The 10,575-nt window shown below is 47.2% G+C and overlaps 1 protein-coding gene across 1 annotated transcript; it reads left to right on the top strand.

Annotated features, from left to right (window-relative positions):
- Window positions 1-2,170: 2,170 nt before the first annotated feature.
- Window positions 2,171-7,413, top strand: LOC144590838 (PH and SEC7 domain-containing protein 2-like). The gene is made up of 5 exons (XM_078395230.1): window positions 2,171-2,314; window positions 3,134-3,223; window positions 3,712-3,755; window positions 4,603-4,778; window positions 7,319-7,413. The coding sequence occupies exons 1-5, from the start codon at window positions 2,171-2,173 to the stop codon at window positions 7,411-7,413; spliced, it is 549 nt and encodes a 182-aa protein (XP_078251356.1).
- The last annotated feature ends 3,162 nt before the right edge of the window (window positions 7,414-10,575 follow it).

Below are 10,575 nucleotides of genomic sequence, written 5' to 3'. Positions count from 1 at the left end.
ACCGCCAATGGTGACATGAGACCTTCCTACAATTCCCCAGTGCTAGTGGCAGGTGAGTAGTGCCAGGTTATACCTGTTGCAGGAAGAGCAAGCCCATACATGTCAAATAGAAAGAAATGGCTGGGAGAAACAAGAGCAAATGTAAGGTGATTAATATGTTTTGAAAAAGCTACTTAATTCAATATTTTTCATTTAAAACAACGTTAAAGTTTATTAAAATACTTTTAATAGTTTTGATTCTAAATTATGTTGTAAGATATTTTCCTCTTGTTTCCCACAAAATGGAAAAAGGCCACCCAGCCCATCCAGTTACTGCCAGCTCTGAGCAATCCCATCATTCACATTGCTCTACTCCTTCCCCTGTAACCTAGTGTCTCTCTCACATCCATCAATATCCTCCATCCTCTTGCTACCTGGCTACTTTAGTAGTAGTTCATAGCAGCAAATTAACCGACTAATCAGCACATCTTGGGGATGTGGATTACCCTGGGGAAACCCGTAGTCACATTGAGACTGTGCCAACCAACAGAGCGAGTCTCACGAGTTAGGATCAAGCTGAAACTACGAGACAGCTGTGCGACCCGCCCCCCCACAGTGCAACCCGCCCCCCCACAGTGCCACCCGCCCCCCCACAGTGCCACCCGCCCCCTCCCACAGTGCCACCCCCCCCACAGTGCCACCCCCCCCACAGTGCCACCCGCCCCCCCACAGTGCCACCCTCCCACAGTGCCACCCGCCCCCCCCCACAGTGCCACCCACCCCCCCAGTGCCACCCGCCCTCCCCACAGTGCCTCCCACCCCCCCCAGTGCCACCCACCCCCCCCACAGTGCCTCCCACCCCCCCACAGTGCCACCCCCCCACAGTGCCTCCCACCCCCCCACAGTGCCACCCGCCCCCCTCACAGTGCCACCCCCCCACAGTGCCACCCGTCCCCCCCCCACAGTGCCACCCCCCCACAGTGCCACCCCCCCACAGTGCCACCCCCCCACAGTGCCACCCGCCCCCCACAGTGCCACCCGCCCCCCACAGTGCCACCCCCCCACAGTGCCACCCCCCCACAGTGCCACCCGCCCCCCCACAGTGCCACCCGCCCCCCCCCACAGTGCCACCCGCCCCACCACAGTGCCACCAGCCCCCCCACAGTGCCATCCTCCCCCCCACAGTGCCACCCTCCCCCCCACAGTGCCACCCGCCCCCCCCACAGTGCCACCCGCCCCCCCCACAGTGCCACCCGCCCCCCCACACAGTGTCACCCACCCCCCCCACGGTGCCACCCTCCCCCCCCACGGTGCAACCCGCCCCACCACAATGCAACCCGCCCCACCACAATGCAACCCGCCCCCCCACAGTGCAACCCGCCCCTCCACAGTGCAACCCGCCCCTCCACAGTGCCACCCGCCCCCCCACAGTGCCACCCGCCCCCCCACAGTGCCACCCTCCCCCCCCACAGTGTCACCCGCCCCCCCCACAGTGTCACCCGCCCCCCCACAGTGTCACCCGCCCCCCCACAGTGCCACCCGCCCCCCCACAGTGCCACCCTCCCCCCCCCACAGTGCCACCCTCCCCCCCCCACAGTGCCACCCTCCCCCCCCCACAGTGCCACCCTCCCCCCCCCCACAGTGTCACCCGCCCCCCCACAGTGTCACCCGCCCCCCCACAGTGCCACCCGCCCCCCCACAGTGCCACCCTCCCCCCCCCACAGTGCCACCCTCCCCCCCCCACAGTGCCACCCTCCCCCCCCCACAGTGCCACCCTCCCCCCCCCCACAGTGCCACCCGCCCCCACCACAGTGTCACCCGCCCCCACCACAGTGCCACCCGCCCCCCCACAGTGCCACCCGCCCCCCCACGCAACCCAGTTTTGAACGTCGGGGATCGTTGACAGCTACAAATGGGATGCAGCTCGGCCCTCTGTCCAACATCTTTCACTGCGTTATGTGCTGGGTTTACTCTAGCTCGAGGCCTGGCCATAGGGCCGCATCTCGCCGCCTCACATGAGGGAGGTGTCAAATGGTGAAAATACCAGATCGGGGACCGCTGAATGAAGTCCACTCTGGCCTATTGGAAAAGTCTTGATATAACAAAACGAATAATCATGTTTAAACTGAACATTGTTTTTTTTGAGAAAGAAAGTTTGTCAGCAGACCACAGAAGTTAGAGCGGTCTGCCGATGTACCAGTCAAAAGCAATGGTGACCCAGCAGCAGATTGGTCTGCTGATGTACCAGCAAAGCAATGGTGACCCAGCAGCAGATTGGTCTGCCGATGTACCAGTCAAAAGCAATGGTGACCCAGCAGCAGATTGGTCTGCCGATGTACCAGCAAAGCTAGTTTCTATTTCCATTTGTGTGAAGAATCAGTTTTGTTCATCCCTTGTTGCATTTGTTCTCACGCACACTCACAACCTTTCCTGAAGCACTGTTCCCTCACTGTGTTTCTGACATGGCCAAAAGGTCACTGTGTGACTTAAGAATTCACTCTCACTCTGACAAAACTAGTTAGATTGATGTGTACATAAATCAAAGGTGTGGTATTAAAAAGTAGGATAAATTATACTGAAAGTGAAGACAACATAATAATGCCTGTGATGGTGATTGATACACTACAGAGTCGAGCGTACTTCCTTTCAGCTGGAGTAATGCAAGTAGCTCACTCGCTAAATGCAAGTCATCGTGTTGATGGTATTCAGCTTCTTACTTTGACAATGTCAGACTTTTTAAGAGAACAATCCTGATCTTTCCTGACATTTGCACATATGCATTTTCCAACAGAAGACATCCAACAGTAATCTGACCCAGGCAGTTTTCTCTATTTGATTATCGCAACTCCAGGGTCAGTCGGAATATTTACAGCCTTTCTGCTGTTTTATCGCGAGGATTAGCCACCACAATGCATTAAGACATCGTTTGGAACTCAATGACATGATGTTTGCTGTGCGTGGCACTCACACTAAGCACATGGAAAACTGAAGTGTATAACTAGTCATAATGTACTCAGCTATGTTTAGTCTTGGCTTCACTTGAAATGTCTGCTCTCAATGTACCGAGTATCCAAAAAGCAACATGTGAATTCATCCTTACCCCAATTTCCTTATTACTGTACTTTTTCCACTGTTGTTTATTTTGTCATTTTAGAACCTTGGAAAAAGTATGTCTAGTCAAGATTTCGTAACTAACTTAGAAGGCATGAATGATGGGAAGGATTTTCCAAAAGACTTTCTGAAGGTACCAATTTAAATGACTTTTCCCCTTCAACAATGTTTTCGTCCCTTTAATGGATGATCTTGACCCTCTTGGGATAAGATTTGTTTTACTGTCATCTTCTGGCAAATATTTTGCATATATGAACTCGGCAGCAAGTACTTATCCAATACAAGTTCTTTCCAGCAAAGGTAACTGGACAGTGATGGTAAGTCGAGCCCGATTTGATCCTTGCCACATGAAGAAAAATTCAGCTGTAACAAAAATCTACACGAACTATGCAAAGTATCGTGAATAACTGATATCTAAATTAACCTGATCTTGAGGTAAATCTTCCATTGAAACCATAAACAAAGTAAATATCAAATAAATGTACTGGTTAACTTTGTGCAAACTGGATATGTAAGTGCTGCTTCTGGGTAAACCATAGTCAATGAAGATTCATTCTGAACTATCTGCTCACTGGCTGTCTCTATTGGACATTGAAAGCATTCCCTGTTTCTGGTTTCCAGGCTCTGTACCATTCAATAAAAAGCAAGAAGCTCGAATGGGCCGTGTAAGTACCTCATACTTAACCCCAGCAACTGTGTTACTTGTTTCATAATAAAAGCATCCTTGTCTGAATGGATACACGGAGAATATTTATTTCACAAAATGCTGGAGTAACTCAGCAGGTCAGGCAGCATCTCAGGAGAGTAGGAATGGGTGATGTTTCGGGTCGAGATCCTTCTTCAGACATGATACATGATAGGATACATAGAGAAAGTCAAAAGAGGGACATCAGATCAATTACAAAATACTGGGGATCATGAGTTGTATACAGGAGTCAATGAGGAACATCAGATCTATGATCAATAGTGGGGGTCATGAGGACAGTCACTCCACTTGTAAAAGACAACAGATCAATACAGAACAAAGGGGCAACTGATCCATACTGGGGCCACGAGGGGATCAGTTGATAGAGTATCTGATGTGGGACGTCAGGGCCATACAGAGCCGAGACTGCAACGTTAAGTCTCCACCAAGCTCAGTCTGCATGGTGTTGGACATTTACACAGAGCTCAGCATTCAGCCGTGCGTCTGGAGAGAATGGAGTGAGGGACATCAAGTCAATACAAAATCCATCCAGTAAGGTTTTTAAAAATGTGTACAAAATCTAGTGAGGGATTTCCAAAGCCCAGTAAGGCATATCATGTTTATGCAGAGCCTGCCGAATTAGACACAGGAGACATAGTGCAGTCCGACCAACGTTGTAATTATGCATGACATATCTTCATGGTAGTTCATATGGTAGCATCCTGGTGTATCTGAACGATAACAGGCCACACTAGTTAATATTTAAAAAACTAACTTCATACAGAAATTAGATTAATCTCCATCCTGCTTTCTATTAATTACTCCAGGAATGATGAGGAGCTGCAGAAATCTATCATGCCGATGTCTGAAGATACCATCAACATAATGGGCACCTCGGACAAAGGCAACCCTTTCCTGGAGGTCCTGCATGATCACAAAGCTCCCACCTACAAGCAAGGATTTCTCAGTCGCAAATTCCACGCTGACATCGATGGCAAAAAAAGTTAGTTACCTCCCAGTGCATTTCCAGGTGATGGCATCCTGGGACTGCGCACTACCACACTCTCAATAGACAATAGACAATAGGTGCAGGAGGAGGCCATTCGGCCCTTCGAGCCAGCACCGCCATTCAATGTGATCATGGCTGATCATCCAACTCAGTATCCCGTTCCTGCCTTCTCCCCATACCCCCTGACTCTGCTACCATTAAGAGCTCTGTCTATTTAAGAGCTCTCTCTTTCAGAGAACAGAGTGAAGGGGGAATAAAAAATAAATAAAAAGAAAGGAAAAAACAGAGAGGGAGAAATAAGAAAAGAGCTTCAGTTAACATCTTAACATATGTGGTATCTCTGTCAGTAATGCACTGAAGTGATATCCATACTTTGTGCTCACGTCTCAAGGTGAGATTTGAAACCACAACATAATGTTAGAATCAGTGAAAGGTAGAAGATGGAAGATAGTAGAAGGTAGAAGAGAGATGATGGTTGAAGATAAAAGATAGTAGAAGGTGGAAGATGGTAGAAGGTAGCTTCTGATAGCTGTGAGCAAGAGAAAGCAAGCACATGCATCCCAAGGAGACAAATTTACAGACAAAACTTTGCGCGTGATGGGGCAAGGTCTTAGATAAACAAATCACAGAGATTAAAATGGGGCAAGGGACAGAGAGGAAAGGATGATGCATGCTCTGGTATAAGTGGCACCAGATCACAACACAGTTGTGATAGTGTAGGTCAGGCGTAATGTACTGGAGTCATTGAGTATTACAGCAGAGAAACAGGCACCTGCCCAATTCATCCATGTCAAACAAGATGCCCCATCAACACTAGTCCCATTTGCCTGCGTTGGGCCCATATCCCTTAGACATATCTTATCCATGTACCGCCCGGAAGTCTTTTAAATGTTGTTATTGTACCTGCTCAACCATTTCTTCTGGCAGCTCATTCCAAATATCCTCTGTTAAAGACTTGTCACTCAGGGCCCTTTTAAAATGTTCCCCTCTCACCTTAAACTTATACCCTCAAGTTTTTGGTTGCTGAGAAAAAGATTGAACACATTCACCTTATTTATGACCCAATGATTTTATACCCCTCTATATAAAGTCACCTTTCAATTGCCTACAGTCCAAGGAATGAAGTCCTACCATGCCAAAAGTCTCCCTTTTACGCAGGCCTTCATATCCTGGCAACAATCTGGTAAATATTCTTTGCATTCTTTTTCAATTTAATGACATCTTTCCTATAGTAGAAACTAAATTCTACAAATGCTCGCTCACCAAGATCTTGTACAACTGCCACATAACATCGCAACTCCTTTGCTCATTGCCCTGACCGGTGAAGGCCAGCCTGCCAAACGCACTCTGCACCACTCTGTCGACCTGTGACGTAGCGTTCAGGGAGCTATATATTTGTGCTCTGTTCTGCAGCAGACCCGAAGGCCCTTCTGTTCGCTGTGAACGTTGTACCAAGCTTTGACTTGCCTAAATACAACTACTCACACTTATCTGAATTGAACACCATTTGCCATTTCTCGGCATAATAACCTAGCTGATCAACCTTCCCAAAACACCATCTGTCAATGTTTTCCAGAGATGCTGCCTGACCCGCTGAGTTACTCCAGCACTCTGTGAAACATCACTTATCCATGTTCTCCACAGATGCTGCCTGACCCGCTGAGTTATTCCAGCACTCTGTGAAACGTCACCTACCCATGTTCTCCAGAGATGCTGCCTGACCCGCTGAGTTACTCCAGCACTCTGTGAAACGTCACCTATCCATGTTCTCCACAGATGCTGCCTGACCCGCTGAGTTACTCCAGCACTCTGTGGGTTTTTTGATCGACCTCTTGAGTTGGATCAAATTACTATCATAATTCAAACACCCCAAGTCCTGCATAATTAGCTGCCAAATAAATGCAGAAATATTAACAATCAACAACTACTTTTATTATCATTTTGAGAACTATAGTTGCAGATGGCCAAACAGATTTACCTCTGAGCCCTCAGTCATTGGCATGACATCACCACGAGTCTACAAGTTATAGAGGAAGGATGTGGGTCAATGGGTGGTTGCGTGCAGGGGAGAACTTGATCTCCGCTCGTTCCTCTCGGGGTGCACGCAGGCAGAGCATGGTTGCTTGCACAAAGTTAGTCAAAAGCAATGGTGACCCAGCAGCATGTGAGCGGGGTTGTGGAACCGTTTTCTGATGGAGATAACAAGGTGGCGTTTAAAAGGACTGTTCGTATATGGATATATATTTAGAGTTCCTTACCCATCCTCATCACCAATGTCCTCGAGCCTCCAGATCATGCATCCCCACAGGCCAGGTGAATTCCGCCATTAATGCGATGAAGGCAGGGGTAGCTGAAGTGATGCTTTCTGTGCCCAAAGGCTGAGCCTTGGCTTGTATTTCCACAGGGCCTCTGTAAAACTAGCGTGCCAGACAGCAGCACCATTGTAACATGCCTTTTTTTAGATCCTATGCAATTTCTAGTGCAGTAACATTTGCAGTAGGTATTTCTAATTCTTGCTTTTCTATGTTCCATAGCACCGTGGGGAAAGAGAAGCTGGAAAACCTTTTATGTTGTATTAAAGGGAACAATCATCTATCTGCTGAAGGTAAACTCTCAAAACTTGCCTTGACCATCTCCCAAACAGAGCCTTTCTGCTTTTTTCATTAACACTCCGCTTTTCTGTATTCAAAATAAGTTCAAATCACCACATTTTCTCCTAAACATTCCTTCTTAGTTTCACCCATAAAACTCTTTATCTTAGGGCTGCCAACTGTCCCGTATTAGCCGGGACATCCCGTATTTTGGGCTAAATTAGTTTGTCCCGTACGGGACCGCCCTTGTCCCGTATTAGTAGGGTTGCCAACTTCCTCGCTCCCAAATAAGGGACAAAGGGTGACGTCACCGCACCGCGCCCCACGTGACCTCACCCCCCCCGGGCGGCCGCCATTGGTGGAGCGGGAGCACGTGGCCACTGGCTGGGTGAGGTCACGTGGGGCGCGAGATGGTGACGTCACCTTGTCCCGTATTTTAGGAGTGAGGAAGTTGGCAACCCCTGCTTTATCTTCTCCTGCTGCTCTTTCTTGTCATAATCATTAGGTTCATCAATTCTGAAAGGAAGAAAAAAAATCTGCACTTAAAGAAAGGAAAAGGGAAGTCGTTTCTAACCTTTTCAAGGAATAAGCAACTCTGATTATCAATCCAAAAAAAAAGATTAAATACAAAATTAAATTGCAAGTTGTTGGTGTTTTTGAATGGTTAGTTATGAATGATGCAAAACATATTGATCATACCTAGGGTGATTAGCCATTCAGATTTAGTGTTCATTCTCCGGCCAGTTGTGAAGACAAATCTCATGCAGGAGACAAAGAAACACATCAACATGGAACACATGAGTAATGGTGGTCAGATAATGCTGGTCTGTACCAGTTTGGCTTTCTACAAATCTATAAGGATGTAATCAATCTAAAATACCTTGATCTAAGTAATTTGTTCCATCTATTCAATAAAATAAATCCCAATCAACAGGAACAAATTAATATGGGAGCATCAGAAACTGCAATACCAGGGAAGCCACACTGTCAACTGTTGTGGCTGTAATTCTCATGAAGAGATATAATAACTTGATATCCCACAGTGTATAAGACCATGTACAGCGAAGATGAAAACAAATACTTGTCTATAGATGTTAACTTTAATGGTGCCAAGCTGCTGGTGGGCAATTAAAAGCAAGTCAGCTACTTGCCAGCTCAGAGTGTGACCATTTCAAGTATTATTGGGGGTTTTATAGGCAACTGATGCATCCGCCTAAAATAAGACCTGAAGATTTATGTCAATTTGAATCGTATTACATCAAGGCTTTGATGCAGTTTTAACTGAGGCCTGAGTACTACTTCACAGAAGTAGTTTGCATCTGCTTTAAAGTCAATGGATGACATCACAGTAACTCTAAAACCTTTAAGGGATGTAGAGAGAAAGGAGGAGGAATCAATTTGGCTACTCTTGCACCCGAGCAAACTCAAACTCTGTATGGTCTCCAGTGGTCTTAACTAAACATTTCTTCACTTTGCTGCCTGGTGTAAAATTGCTTCGGTGTTGTAGCTTTCTGTGAGCACCACCTCGTGGACCAACAGATAAAGTGAAGCAAAACTACAGTATATAATCACTCTGAATCCTCTCAACATACTGTTGGATCATTAGGAGAAGTTTACAGATCTCTAAACTTCTCCACTATTGTTATTTTTTAAAAATTCTGTTGTACAGGTAATATTTGAGAATTGAATATGGGCCGGTATGATTTTCTGACTGGACCCAAGGTTAATTCAAGATAGACACAAAATGGTGGAGTAACTCAGCGGGTCAGACAGCTTCTGGGAAGAGAAGGAATGGGTGATGTTTTGGCAGACACATCACACCTCACTCACTTACAACACAATTTTGTAGTGTACTTAAACTAATCAATAATAAATGAGAATAACATTCAAAAATAGTAGACTAAATAATGTTATTTTCAACCATACTTGATCCAAGAGGTTTAAAGTCACAGAGATATATAACATGGAAACAGGCCCTTCAGCACACTTTGTCCATACCAATCGAATTGCCATTCTGGCTAGTCCCATTTGCCCACATTTGGTTTGATTTCTCAAAACCCTTCCTATCAATATAGCTGTGTAAATGTATTTTGAAAGTCATAAATGTATCCATTTCTATAGCTTTCTCTGGCAGCTTGTTCCAGATATGGACTACTCACTGAGTGAAAAAGTTGCCGTAGGTCCCTCTTAAATCTCACCCCTCTCACCTTAAGCCTGGCCTTAAAATCCTCTGCAGTGGGAAAAGGATCTTGAGCCTTCACTGGATCCATGTCCATTATGATCTTGTTCACCTCAACAAGGTCATCCCTCAGCCTTCTACACACCAAAGCAAAAAGATACCAGCTTCTCGCTATAACTCACACCTATAAGTTCAGGTAACATGCCTCTGAGTCATGAGGTACAATTTGCATCTACCTTGTTCTGTTGTCAAGGTGCTCTCATCTCATCATTGTTCCAGTACCATCATGTGGCAAAGGCAAAGGGGCCACATGTTGGTACAGCGGTAGTGTTGCTGCCTCACAGCGCCAGAGACCCGGGTTGATGCTGACTACGGGTGCTGTCTGTGCAGAGTTTTACGTATTCCCTGTGACTGCAGTGGTTTTCTCCGGGTGCTCCAGTTTTCTCCCACACTCCAAAGACATACAGGTTTGTTGGTTATTTGGCTTCTGTAAATTGTAGATTGTCCCCAGGTGTATAGGAAAGTCCTCGTGTACGGGGTGTAGATTGTCCCAGTGTGCAGGAGGTGCAGGTGTACGGGGTGTAGATTGTCCCAGTGTGCAGGAGGTGCAGGTGTACGGGGTGTAGATTGTCCCCAGGTGTATAGGAAAGTCCTCGTGTATGGGGTGTAGATTGTCCCAGTGTGCAGGAGGTGCAGGTGTACGGGGTGTAGATTGTCCCCAGGTGTATAGGAAAGTCCTCGTGTATGGGGTGTAGATTGTCCCAGTGTAGATTGACCCCAGTGTGCAGGAGGTGCTGGTGTATGGGGTGTAGATTGTCCCCAGTGTGCAGGAGGTGCACGTGTACGGGGTGTAGATTGTCCCCAGTGTGCAGGAGGTGCACGTGTACGGGGTGTAGATTGTCCCAGTGTGCAGGAGGTGCAGGTGTATGGGGTGTAGATTGTCCCCAGTGTGCAGGAGGTCCTCGTTTACGGGGTGTAGATTGTCCCCAGTGTGCAGGAGGTGCAGGTGTACGGGGTGTAG

The sequence above is a fragment of the Rhinoraja longicauda genome, unplaced genomic scaffold (genome assembly GCF_053455715.1).
Source record: "Rhinoraja longicauda isolate Sanriku21f unplaced genomic scaffold, sRhiLon1.1 Scf000339, whole genome shotgun sequence".
NCBI classification, from domain to species: Eukaryota; Metazoa; Chordata; class Chondrichthyes; order Rajiformes; family Arhynchobatidae; genus Rhinoraja; species Rhinoraja longicauda.
The sequence above is the reverse complement of the archived record's forward strand: the minus strand, read 5'-3'. Positions and strand labels throughout refer to the sequence as shown.

What these genes read in the sequence shown, in the direction of transcription:
- LOC144590838 (XM_078395230.1), top strand. Translation starts at nt 2,171, where the DNA reads ATGTACCAGTCAAAAGCAATGGTGACCCAGCAGCAGATTGGTCTGCTG. An exon ending in TTCCAAAAGACTTTCTGAAG is followed by an intron (nt 3,224 to 3,711) that starts GTACCAATTTAA and finishes TCTGGTTTCCAG; the next exon opens with GCTCTGTACCATTCAATAAA. An exon ending in TGACATCGATGGCAAAAAAA is followed by an intron (nt 4,779 to 7,318) that starts GTTAGTTACCTC and finishes TATGTTCCATAG; the next exon opens with CACCGTGGGGAAAGAGAAGC.